The sequence below is a fragment of the Salmo salar genome, chromosome 05, assembly GCF_965601325.2.
Source record: "Salmo salar chromosome 05, fSalSal1, whole genome shotgun sequence".
Lineage (NCBI taxonomy): Eukaryota > Metazoa > Chordata > Actinopteri > Salmoniformes > Salmonidae > Salmo > Salmo salar.
In genome coordinates, this window is record NC_138295.1 from 31,724,495 (window position 1) to 31,738,078 (window position 13,584).

The window sequence follows — 13,584 nt, forward strand, 5'->3', positions numbered from 1 at the left end:
AACCATAAAGCGCTATGATGAAACTGGCTCATGAGGACCACCACAGGAAAGGAAAAACCACCGTCAGTGATTTATTAAGAATTTGAGGCACACTTAACCAGCATGGCTACCACAGCATTCTGCAGCGATACACCATCCAATCTGGTTTGCGCTTAGTGGAACTATAATTTGTTTTTCAACAGGACAATCACCCAACACACCAACAGGCTGTGTAAGGGCTATTTGACCAAGAAGGAGAGTGATGGAGTGCTGCATCAGATGACCCGGTCTCCACAATCACCTGACCTCAACCCAATTGAGATGGTCTGAGATGAGTTGGACCACAGAGTGAAGGAAAAGCAGCCAACAAGTGCTCAGAATATATGTGGGAACTCCTTCAAGGCTGTTACAAAAGCATTCCAGGTGAAGCTGGTTGAGGAATGCCAAGCGTGAGCAAACCTGTCATCAAGGCAAAGGGTGGCTACTTTGAAGAATCTCAAATATATTTTGATTTGTTGAATACTTTTTTGGTTAATATGTGATTCCATACATGTTATTTCATAGTTTTGATGTCTTCACTATTATTCTACAATGTAGAAAATAGTCAAAATAAAGAAAAACCCTTGAATGAGTAGTGTCCAAACTTTTGACTGGTACTATGTTTGTGTGTGTCATACCTGTGTGTGTGCGTGTGTGACTCAGCACTCATACCTTGGTGCTGGACCTCTGGTTGGGGTCCTCCCGGGACTGCAACAGGCCGGCGCCCAGCGTGGGTAGCTGGGTTTGGAACACGGAGACGCGCCCCCCCGTGGGGGACATGAGTTTGTAGGCAGCCTGCAGCGCCGGTCCCAGGGCACTGTGGGTCTCCCTGGTCTGGCTAAACATGCTGTGTAGGGAGGTCAACAGTACCCTCACCAGCTGGGGGGGGGGGGGGGGGGGGAAGAAGAGAGAAAGAGAGCAGTCAAAAAAGAGTCACACAAAAAAAGCCACACAATCAAAAAAACACTACCACACATGGTCAAAAAACACACAAAGACTCTCACCCTCACATGCCAGTCAAGAAAACAAGCCTGTGATGACACTGGTAAACACAAATAGTTGCAGACATTCTCAGTCAAATAAAAACATTTACCGCTCTGCTTTCCTTCAGGTTCACCAGCAGACTGTCGTGGGTTGGAATGAAGATATCTACAAAAACAGAACCAAGACGGAATCATTTAATGTATCACAGCTCCAATTCAATTTCCTTGGATATTTAATTTGGAGAAATACAAAAAAAAAAAAAAAAAAATTACATTATTATTTCAACCATTAGTAAATAAGTGACAGGTCAGTTTGAGGGAGGGGGGATGCAGTCAGTCTGCAGTCGTCAACACTACACTGTTGCCTTGCCAAGAGTTGTTTAGCAAGATAACAACATGTTGGCTAGAGCACAAACCGATTGACATTTCTAGGGAGTGGACCTGAAGACGGATGAGGGGAGCTGACTGAAAGAACACACACCGTCGATGTCGGAGACCACCAGCATCTGGGGCTGTGAGAGGCTCTCGTTGAGGTTGTAGAAGTGGATGGTGCTGTTGAAGGTGAGGAAGCCAACTCGGGTGCGCGTGTCCCCGGGCATCCTGAAACACAGACAGAACCCCCAGAGAGTCACCCTAGCCTCCAGCGTATAACAGAACTGGACAATGGAAATGGCAGAATCTCTCTCGGCTTTGACAATGCCTGTGTGTGTGTGTGTGTGTGTGTGTGTGTGTGTGTGTGTGTGTACTGGAATTCTGGTGAACTCATTTCCACGTCAAAAAGTGGGATTATGGATTTGGCATTATGGAGTTGACGTAACAGATCTTCCAGACATCGAAACCAGCAGGGAACAGTTGTCAGAGCTAGTTTTGTTAGGTTACGACAAAGAACAATTGAATTTCCTGGGAAAAACTGTAATGACAGTCCTGCTCAAGTATTCCATGTCTCTTTTCCTGGCGAGAAAAACTATATATACACACAGTTGAAGTCGGATGTTTACATACACCTTAGCCAAATACATTTAAACTCAGTTTCACAATTCCTGACATTTAATCCTAGTAAAAATGTCCTGTCTTAGGTCAGTTAGGATCACCACTTTATTTTAAGAATGTGAAATATCAGAATAATAGTAGAGAGAATTATTTCTTTCAGCTTTTATTTCTTTCATCACATTCCCAGTGGGTTAGAAGTTTACATACACTCAATTAGTATTTGGTAGGACTGCCTTTAAATTGGGTCAAACGTGTTGGGTAGCCTTCCACAAGCTTCCCACAATAAGTTGGGCGAATTTTGACCCATTCCTCCTGACAGAGCTGGTGTAACTGAGTCAGGTGTGTAGGCCTCCTTCCTCACACACGCTTTTTCAGTTCTGCCCACAAATTTTCTATAGGACTGAGGTCAGGGCTTTGTGATGGCCACTCCAATACCTTGACTTTGTTGTCCTTAAGCCATTTTGCCACAACTTTGGAAGAATGCTTGGGGTCATTGTCCATTTTGAAGACCCATTTGCGACCAAGCTTTAACTTCCTGACTGATGTCTTGAGATGTTGCTTCAATATATCCACATAATTTTCCGACCTCATGATGACATCTATTTTGTGAAGTGCACCAGTCCCTCCTGCAGCAAAGCACCCCCACAACATGATGGTGCCACCCCTGTGCTTTACGGTTGGGATGGTGTTCTTCGGCTTGCAAGCGTTCCCTTTTTCCTCCAAACATAACGATGGTCATTATGGCCTAACAGTTCTATTTTTGTTTCATCAGACTAAAGGACATTTCTCCAAAAAGTACAATCTTTGTCCCCACGTGCAGTTGCAAACCGTAGTCTGGCTTTTTTATGCCGGTTTTGGAGCAGTGGCTTCTTCCTTGCCGAGCGGCCTTTCAGGTTATGTTGATATAGGAGTCGTTTTACTGTGGATATAGATACTTTGTACCGGTTTCCTCCAGCATCTTTACAAGGTCCTTTGCTGTTGTTCTGGGATTGATTTGCACTTTACACACCAAAGTACGTTCATCTCTAGGAGACAGAACGCGTCTCCTTCCTGAGCGGTATGACGGCTGCGTGGTCCCATGGTGTTTATACTTGTGTACTATTGTTTGTACAGATGAACGTGGTACCTTCACGCTTTTGGAAATTGCTCCCAAAGATGAACCAGACTTGTGAAGGTCTACAATGTTTTTTTTCCTGAGGTCTTGGCTGATTTCTTTTGATTTTCCCATGATGTCAAGCAAAGAGGCACTGAGTTTGAAGGTAGGCCTTGAAAAACATCCACAGGTACACCTCCAACTGACTCAAATGATGTGAATTAGCCGATCAGAAGCTTCTAAAGCGATGACATCCTTTTCTGGAATTTTCCAAGCTGTTTAAAGGCACAGTCAACTTAGAATTAATACAACTTACTTACACTAAGTGAAATAATCTGTCTGTAAACAATTGTTGGAAAAATTACTTGTCATGCAAAGTAGATGTCCTAACCGACTTGCCAAAACTATAGTTTCTTAACAAGAAATTTATGGTGGTTAAAAAACGAGTTTTAATGACGCCAACCTAAGTGTATGTAAACTTCCAACTGTATGTATATGTCTTTCTTTACTTCATAGTTGAAGCGTATCAACTTCAAACAGGCTACTCCTTGTGGAACTGTAACAGATTATCCCTCTGGGTTGCCCAAATCCTATTGGTCCCCATATTTATTTTATTTTTAATTCACCTTTATTTAACCAGGTAGGCCAGTTGAGAACAAGTTCTCATTTACAACTGCGACCTGGCCAAGATAAAGCAAAGCAGTGCGACAAAAACAACAACAAGAGTAAAACAAACAAACGTACAGTCAATAACACAATAGAAAATATTGAAAATAAAAATTTAAAAATCGATGTATATTGTGTGCAAATGTTGAAGAGTAGGGAGGTAGGTAATAAATAGGCAAAATAATTACAGTTTAGCATTAACACTGGAGTGACAGATGATGATGTGCAAGTAGAGATACTGGGGTGCAAAAGAGCAACAGGGTAAGAAATAATATGGGGATGAGGTAGTTGGGTGTGCTATTTGCAGATTGGCTGTGTACAGGTAAGCTGCTCTGACAGCTGATGCTTAAAATTAGAGAGGGAGATATAAAAGTCTCCAGCTTCAGTGATTTTTGAAATTCATTCCAGTCATTGGCAGCAGAGAACTGGAAGGACAGGCGGCCAAAGAAAGTGTTGGCTTTGGGGGTGACCAGTGAAATATACCTGCTGGAGCGCATGCTACGGGTGGGAGTTGTTATGGTGACCAGTGAACTGAGATAAGGCGGGGCTTTACTTAGCAAAGACTTACAGATGACCTGGAGCCAGTGGGTTTGGCGACGAATATGTTGCAAGGGCCAGCCAACGAGAGCATACAGGTCGCAGTATATTGGGCTTTGGTGACAAAACGGATGGCACTGTGATAGACTACATCCAATTTGCTGAGAAGAGTGGAGGCTATTTTGTAAATGATATCGCCGAAGTCAAGGATCGGTAGGATAGTAAGTTTTACGAGGGTGTTTTTGGCAGCATGAGTAAAGGAGGCTTTGTTGCGAAATAGGAAGCCTATTCTAGATTTAATTTTGGATTGGAGATGCTTAATGTGAGTCTGGAAGGAGAGTTTACAGTCTAACCAGACACCTAGGCATTTGTAGTTGTCCATCAGAACCGTCCAGAGTAGTGATGCTAGTCGGGAGGGAGGGTGCGGGCAGCAATCGGTTGAAGAGCATGCACTTAGTTTTACTAGCATTTAAGAGCAGTTGGAGGCCACGGAAGGAGTGTTGTATGGCGTTGAAGCTTGTCTGGAGGTTTGTTAGCACAGTGTCCAAAGGTCCAGATGTATACAGAATGGTGTCATCTGCGTAGAGGTGGATCAGAAAACTACCAGCAGCAAGAGCGACATCATTGATATATACAGAGAAAAGAGTCAGCCCGAGAATTGAGCCCTGTGGCACCCCCATAGAGACTGCCAGAGGTCCAGACAACAGGCCCTCCGATTTGACTGCCTGAACTCTATCAGAGAAGTAGTTGGTGAACCAGGCGAGGCAGTCATTTGAGAAGGAAAGGCTATTGACTCTGCCGATAAGAATGCGGTGATTGACAGTCAAAAGCCTTGGCCAGGTCGATGAAGACGGCTGCACAGTACTGTCTTTTATCTATGGTGGTTATGATATCGTTTAGGACCTTGAGCGTGGCTGAGGTGCACCCAGATTGCATAGTGGAGAAGGTACGGTGGGATTCGAAATGGTTGGTGATCTGTTTGTTAACTTCGCTTTCGAAGATTTTAGAAAAGGCAGGGCAGGATGGATATAGGTCTATAACGGTTTGAGTCTAGAGTGTCTCCCCTTAGAAGAGGGGGATGACCGCGGCAGCTTTCCAATCTTTGGGGATCTCAGACGATACGAAAGAGGTTGAACAGGCTAGTAACAGGGGTTGTAACAATTTTGGCAGATACTTTCAGAAAGAGAGGGTCCAGATTGTCTAGCCCAGCTGATTTGTAGGGATCCAGATTTTGCAGCTCTTTCAGAACATCAGCTGTCTGGATTTGGATGAAGGAGAAGCGTGGGGGCTTGGGCAAGTTGCTGAAGGGGGTGCTGAGATGTTGGCCGGGGTAGGGGTAGCCAGGTGGAAAGCATGGCCAGCCATAGAAAAATACTTATTGAAATGATTGATTATCGTAGATTATTGGTGGTGACATTGTTTCCTATCCTCAGTTCAGTGGGCAGCTGGGAGGAGGTGCTCTTATTCTCCATGGACTTTACAGTGTCCCAAAACCTTTTGGAATTAGTGCTACAGGAAGCAAATTTCTGTTTGAAAAAGCTAGCCTTGGCTTTCCTAACTGACTGTGTACATTTTTTGAATGCGGCATGCTTATTTAAGATGGTGAGGAAAGCACTTTTGAAGAGCAACCAGGCATCCTGGGATGATGTCAATATCCTTCCAGGATACCCGGGCCAGGTCGATTAGAAAGGCCTGCTCGCTGAAGTGTTTAAGGGAGCGTTTGACAGTGATGAGGGGTGGTCGTTTCACTGCGGACCCATTACGCACGCAGGCAATGAGGCAGTGATCGCTGAGATCCTGGTTGAAGACAGCAGAGGTGTATTAAGAGGGCAAGTTGGTCATGATGATATCTAAGAGCATGCCCGTGGTTACAGATTTAGGGTTGTACCTGGTAGGTTCCTTGATCATTTGTGTGAGATTGAGGGCATCTAGCTTAGATTGTAGGATGGCCGGGGTGTTAAGCATGTCCCAGTTTAGGTCACCTAACAGTATGAACTCTGAAGATAGATGGGGGGCGATCAATTCACATATGGTGTCCAGGGCACAGCTGGGGGCTGAAGTATTTTATATGTATGCATGCTGATGGACTTAACTGCTAAAACAGAATGCACCAGAGAGATTCATTTCAATATTCCTCCAGTTCTTACGCACTTGCAAGCAGGCCAATGCAAGCACGCCTTTGTCAGAGGGCGTGGCCATATTTTACATTTTCCTTTTTTTTTCTCCCCCTCTCTCTTTGAAATGGAGCCTAAACTACAAAAAGATAGACTTATTTTGAGAACTAAAAGGTTGCCAAATACTATGTATGGACTCTATGGCAAAGCGACTCACTTGTCCAGGTTTTCCAGTAGGGTGTGACAGAAGACGTTCAGGTAGCCTCCCTCCACCGCGTTGTGAGACACATCCAGCACAAACAGGTACACTGCAGGCTGAGGGGGACGCAGCTGGGGAGAACACATGCTTTACTTAAAACATTCAACCAGTTAACATCTGCAGTCTGACGTGTGTCTGATGGAGACCTGCATGCAGGTGGACTGAGGGCAAACTGCTTCTGGATGGATGAATACTAACCATGTAATCTGAAGAGGCTATGAACTCCACAGTGGAGTTCTGTACCTCTGGCCTCTTGTGGGGCTCTCCATATGAGCGGGTCACTGGGTTATACATGAACTCATCAGGAACTGAGGAGGACAATATTTACATTCAGGTGATTTAGCAGATGTTATTGAACATCAGCATTTGGACATTGCTGCCCTTGTACACATATTGAATAGAGGGATCCGTACCATCGTTGACCCTGTAACAGAGATTGCATTTCCATCTCCTCTGGTCCAGGAAGGAGACGAAGGGGTTAATGTAGGTGCGACAGGAGCGACATCTCACTATGGTGTTGGACGTGATCACTGGGAGTTGCTATGGATAGAGAGAGATTCTGTGATGAAGATGACTTTTTGTTCATCTGTGGTTTGTTACAAAGTTATTTCTGAAAATTTGGTCTAAACTCTATATTTGATCTAACCTGCATCTGCAATTTGCATCTGTAAGAGTGGAATCCTTTCTGTAAACAACTCCTTATGTCAACCCCCGACTGGCTTTTTGTACTTTTACCACTTTGCACTTCGGCTGAACCTAAAACAACGTATTTTTGCACCTCCTCGTCCTCCATCTCAACCTGCATTGCCTCCTGCTGTTCTGTTTCTGTACTCAGTTTAACTTCCTATGACAGGGTTTTATTTAGGGGGCATTGTATAGATCAACACTGAAAATCAGTCAATATAAAAAGCCACTGACAAGTTTTGTTCTAGGATATTCACTCAATTCCACAACATTTGTTCTGTGCTATGTTCCAATGTAGCAAATTGCCCTTCCAAGTTCATAGCTCCATGAAATGTCAGTTCCTTACACCTATCCAATCCTCTCAGATCTACACCAGGAGTTAGGGGCCAGAGGATGTTTGTGGGCAGGTCCCTGGTTGTGTTCAGGTTGGGTGTCTTACTGTGAGGTCTCTGAAGGGGTGCAGGAGCAGGCCTAGGGGAAGCCGGGCTTTATTCAGCAGGGCCTGGGTCTGGGGGATGTTGGTCAGGGTACACCTGAACGTGCTGTGGAGGCGAGAGAGAAGAGCGTTTAGCACTGCCTTGCCAGGCATGAGCTAATATGTTTCATTGAGTTAGCGGAGACTATGGATGAACAATGCAGTGTGGAGATGGAGAAGTACGTTTGAAATCAACAATGTTTCCAATATGTGTTTTGCTTGATCCTATAAATAAGCTTGGGAGACCTGTCATTTAAAGTGTTTCAGTTTATGCTGCATATTGTCAGTGAGTTTTGTGCTGAGATAGCAGCATATTCTCAAACCCACAAACTTTCCCTCCCTCTTACTCCGGGCTGCAGTTGGCCTTCTTTAGGTCAGCGCTGAGGTTGGGTTCTGGGGCGTCCAGGGGCCGGTGGGGCAGCAAGTTCCTTTCCTGCAGCAGGTTGACCGGCCGCAGCGCCTCCACCTCCAGCTCTGGTACACCGCTCAGCCCCCCAAGGGCCGCAGACAGCTGGGACATGTTAGGGAAGGGCTGCACGGACAAATGGGATGCAGTTAGTCACACAGGAAAATGAGATAGGTAGATCGTAACCACAAGGGTCAGGTGTGGAACAGAGATGAACATGATAGAAAGGAACAGATGAGAAATGTATTGACCAGTGGTGTAAAAAGTACTCAATTGTCATACTTAAAGAAAAGTAAAAGACACCCGACTAGAAAATTACTGAAGTAAAAGTGACCCAGTAAAATACTACTTGAGTAAAAGTCTAAAAATATTTGGTCTTAAATATGAACCAGACGAAACACAAATTTCTTAAGATTGTTTAAAAAATATATATATTTAGGAATGCAGTGAAGAAAAAGTTGGCTAAAATATAAATAGTAAAGTAAAGTACAGATACTCCAAAACACTACTTAAGTAGTACGTTAAAGCATTTTTACTTAAATAATTTACACCACTGGTATTGACTTAGTAGGCTAACTCCTTTTCATGTATTTCATGAGGGACCATATTAGAATGAGGAATATATCGTATTTTTATCATTTTAGTCATACACAACCAGGTGGGTTGCACCAGAACATCTTACCTGTGGCAAATGCTGATAGCCAGTTTGGTTGTACCCGCCGTGTGAGGGGGAGGAGTCTGTCCTAGAGACCGGCCTCTGCTGATAGACTGGCTGTTTGGGCATGTCGGCAGACGGAGGATTGGAGAACTCTGGAAATAAAGAGAGAAACTTTCAAGTTGCATGTACCAATGGATAGCTGCCCGCTGAGCGCATTTGGGACTGTGGTTGAGTGGAGATATGTGGCGGAAGAAATGTTCAATTGGATGACGGATCTACCATCAAGCTGGGTTGGGTCAAATTTTTCAAATGCCTCCGCAATGCAGAGTACATGTAGCGTTGGATGTTAAGAGCTGATTATAGTATGTACCTGGGTAGCTGCCACCTTCCAGGGAGTCGTAGCTGTTGGGCACCGGCGACGCACTGCCGGTGGTGGTTGAAGAACTATCCCCGCCTGAGAAAGGAGGGAGGTGAAGAGCGAAACAGTTGTGAGGAGCTGTTGTCTTTCAACGGTTTAGTACAACTCTGCGGGGCCTTGGACATGCTGGCGGGAGAAGAATAACACATGAAAGCTGCTGAAATGGGAAAATAGGTGAAGCCACAGACAGGCAACCCAACTCAGTGGCCTTGTGGGTAGTGTGTCCGCACTGAGATTGGGAGTTGGATCCCCGGCCTAGTCATACCAAAAACGGTAAAAATGGGACTCAATGAGTCTTTGCATGGCACTCAGCATTAAGGAGATAGATTGTGGGTAAGGTCCTGTGATAGACTAGCCTCCTGTCAGGGGGTGTACTTGTACATCAAGTTTACTTACGCTACAGAAACAGGAGATAGGCTCCTACTCCTATGAGCCATTCCGGCTCGCACAAGCCAAGGCTACTTACTTATAGAGAAACAGACAGCAGTTACCATCATCTCCCTAGGCCGTGCACATAGAGCCTTTCCTTCCATCTCTTGAGTAATTGGGTAGAGAGGCTATGGGGCACTACGAGATGGTGCATTTAAGTCTCAGCCACACGCACATCGGAGTTGATTAATCAAATTGGGCCAAATGGAGGGCTGTGACAGTGAACCAAGATAGCACTGCCTGCACAGGCCAAGAGCTCATTGGATGAGCTCCAATTATCCCAGGCAGCTAAATCTGACTGCAACCCCACTGGATTAAGTGATCTGGATATTAGTGAAACTGGCTGGCTGGGGACACAAGGATGATATGACTGACATGCCCTTGTTCTCGTATGAATTCATGTCATAACACAAAACAGCAAAAAGGTAGGCATAAACAAATGTTGGCCAAGCAACAGAGAGAGACAGAATGATTGACCTGATCAAACAAGACAAACATCTGCGACTTGAAAATGACAATGAAAATGGTGGAATGATAGAGAGCGTTTGGAGTGTAAGATGGGGAGGAGGAGCACACCTTTAGCAGGAGGTGCTAGCGAAAGCTAGTGCTGACATGCCTAGGCCTCTACCCTTCTCCCGGCGGAGACCAGTGCCTGCTGGCCAGCAGCAACAAGGGACCTGCTATATTTAAAAAGCTGTTAACCTCTAGCCAATTACACAAAACCCAAGGGTGGGACCCACCAGCACCCCATGGACACTCATCAACACCTTCTCATTGAAACACTGCATGTACAGTGCATGCTGATAACCAAAATTGGAAATGTAGTATAATAACATCGTTATCAGCATAGCATAACTATGTTAGGTGCTAAGATTAGAGGTTCCAAACAAAGTGTAGGCTAGTGACTGGCCCAGATAGGGAGCTACAGAAAAGTATGTTTTTTTCCCATATCTAAATGCAAAATTAATAGTTTTTCAGGAGGATGCAATTCTGAAATTGCAATGGGTAGAAAAATGCACTTCTTAATTCAGAAACCAGTTGGATCAGTGCCTGTAATTGAAATGCAATCGTTCCTAAAAGGTTAGTGGGCAAGAGCTGAGAGGACATGATTGGACAGCACAAGAAGGAGTGCGTAGCCTGCATGTGAAGAAGACTAAACAGACCCTAAAACAACAAAGTTTCTCTCAAACACTACACCCTACTCACATGATTTAACTGATGAATCGAATTAAGCTTAATCAAGGCTTATCCTAACTTGATCAAGAAGAGGTTAACTGATCAGCTTCACCTTTCTGACTGACATGCTTCACTGTGGTTTCAGTTAATGAGCTCTCATCACTAACATCCAATATCTATTGGGAACACAGTGATAATACTGGGATAAGATGTGGCATAGCTGTTGAATGTGTGGAGGCCGTCAGGTGGGCAGTAGAGGGGGGCAGAGAAGCTGCTAGAGATGGGCGGAGGTGGCTTTGAGACATGAGTATGAATGCAAAGTGATTGGGGTTGAAAGGAAAGTAAGTGCTGCATGGGTTGATGTGAGGGTCAGGTTAGTTGATGGTTATTGGAGTTGGGTTGGGAATAAAAGCTATAAGCAGACCTGCTTCCTCATCCTCATCATCATCCTCATCGGAGCTGGATGACGAGGGGGCAACGTTGGCGGCGGCATTGGCAGAGCTAGCGCCACTATTGGCTACATATCCGTAGTGCATGCCTGTGGGGGGTGGGAGAGGGTACAAACAGAACAACCATCAACTATGTGGAGGTGAGGAGGGGGCGAGGACAGAACCAAAGGACTGAGTCCAGGAAATCTGTGTGGTGAGCACATTGGTGAGGATGGTTGCGATTCTCCTGCAAAAACGTCCCTACTCACAAACCAGGTTTTCATACAACCTCTTTATGCGAGTAAAGTACAAGTAAAAACAAGTGTCACGACAGGCCTGATGGAAACAGCAAATTTGGCAGTAAACTTTCCAAACGTCCACAAAACGGGATCTTTTTGTGTCAGTATAATTAATAATGCAAGAAATGGAAACGCTTATGAACAAATATTGATACAACCATCATATCAGATTTAAACCTTGAGTCACGCGATGACGTGGTAGTGGGAGGACAACACAACTCTGGAAAACCTGCAGTTTAATAGGCTACAGATAATAAAAAAATATGAACTTCACAGGGTGGTGAAAGTGCACCGTGACAGGCTTGATGTTCCTTTCCAATACATATCGAGGGTCTTATTCTGGTGACATAATGATCGATGCTTGGCTGCCGTTTGACAAATGGCTCTTTTGTCCAGAATAATCTCATCATGTAGGCTATACCAACACCATCTTCCAGCTGTTGGCTTGAGCACACAATACCAGAGTAGGCACGCTCACTATAGAATAAAAAAACAACAATGATTTCAAAGTTGAACTATACACAAAGACAACTTTTAACAAATTCAACTGAACATTTTACCAAAACTAATTTAGTGGAAGAATTGTGCAGAACTACTGTAAAATCTCCCTCAGGTTTTAATGCGACCATGTTTTCCAAAAACTCTGATAAATATCTGCTCCGAATTAAGATTCAAAACACATCTGCAGAAAGAATGGGGTGGTATTAAACTACAGTAACTGAAGATTTACGCCCGGTAACGGAATTACAGTAACAAAATTCCATCATGGATACCTGATCTGTACTATACAAAAATGTATAATTATGGATATGAATGTCATTCTCCTGAAGTTTCAGCACTGCGCAGCACGGCAGAGTACAGTGTAGTACAATACAGCAAAGCAGAATACAGTACGATATACTGTACTCTACTTTTCTTTACTGTATGTATTGCACTATCCAAACATACAGTACCAGTCAAAAGTTTGGACACACCTACTGATTCAAGGCTTTTTATAAATGTTTACTATTTTCTACATTGTAGAAAAATACTGATGAAATAACACATTGGGAATCATGTAGTAACCAAAAGTGTTAAACAAATCAAAATATATTTGATATTTGATATTCTTCAAAGTAGCCACCCTTTGCCTTGATGACAGCTTTGAACACTACTGGCATTCTCTCAACCAGCTTCATGAGGTAGTCAGTCACCTGGAATGCATTTCATTTAACAGGTGTGCCTTGTTAAAAGTTAATTTGTGGAATTTCTTTCCATCTTAATGCGTTTGAGCCAATCAGTTGTGTTGTGACAAGGTAGGGGTGGAATACAGAAGATAGCCCTATTTGGTAAAAGACCAAGTCCATATTATGGCAAGAACAGCTCAAATAAGCAAAGAGAAATGACAGTCCATCATTAATTTAAGCTATGAAGGTCCGGCAATATGGAATATTTCAAGAACTTTGAATGCTTCTTCAAGTGCAGTCGCAAAAACCATCAAGGGCTATGATGAAACTAGCTCTCATGAGGACCGCCACAGGAAAAAAGTCCCAGAGTCATCTCTGCTGTAGAGGATAAGTTAATTATTAGTTACCGGCCTCAGAAATTGCAGAACAGATAAATGCTTCACAGAGTTCAAGTAAGACACATCAACATCAACTGTTCAGCGGAGACTGCATGAATCAGGCCTTCGTGGTCTAATTGCTGCAAAGAAACCACTACTTAAGGACACCGATAAGAAGAGACTTGCTTGGGCCAAGAAACACGAGCAATGGACATTAGACCGGTGGAAATCTGTTCTTTGGTCTGATGAGTCCAAATCTGAGATTTTTGGTTCCAACCTCTGTGTCTTTGTGAGACTTAGAGTTGGTGAACGGATGATCTCTGCATGTGTGGTTCCCACCGTGAAGCATGGAGGAGGTGTGATGGTGCTTTGCTGGTGACACCGTGATTTATTTAGAATTCAAGGCAC

At 44.0% G+C, this 13,584-nt stretch overlaps 1 protein-coding gene across 2 annotated transcripts in view; it reads right to left on the reverse strand.

The window, feature by feature from the left end:
* LOC106604626 (protein transport protein Sec24B) overlaps positions 1 to 13,584 on the reverse strand; it is a 35,558-nt gene that overhangs the window by 12,578 nt on the left and 9,396 nt on the right. The window contains exons 4-14 of one of the 2 annotated variants that reach the window (XM_014199448.3): positions 11,331 to 11,444; positions 9,254 to 9,337; positions 8,908 to 9,035; positions 8,167 to 8,351; positions 7,784 to 7,886; positions 7,074 to 7,200; positions 6,859 to 6,968; positions 6,619 to 6,731; positions 1,483 to 1,601; positions 1,112 to 1,167; positions 691 to 897 (exon numbers count right to left, since the gene is read on the reverse strand). In XM_014199448.3, the coding sequence (XP_014054923.2) occupies positions 691 to 897; positions 1,112 to 1,167; positions 1,483 to 1,601; positions 6,619 to 6,731; positions 6,859 to 6,968; positions 7,074 to 7,200; positions 7,784 to 7,886; positions 8,167 to 8,351; positions 8,908 to 9,035; positions 9,254 to 9,337; positions 11,331 to 11,444 (1,346 nt within the window). The remainder of the gene's footprint in view (positions 1 to 690; positions 898 to 1,111; positions 1,168 to 1,482; positions 1,602 to 6,618; positions 6,732 to 6,858; positions 6,969 to 7,073; positions 7,201 to 7,783; positions 7,887 to 8,166; positions 8,352 to 8,907; positions 9,036 to 9,253; positions 9,338 to 11,330; positions 11,445 to 13,584) is intronic. The other variant, XM_014199449.3, reaches the window with a different exon arrangement.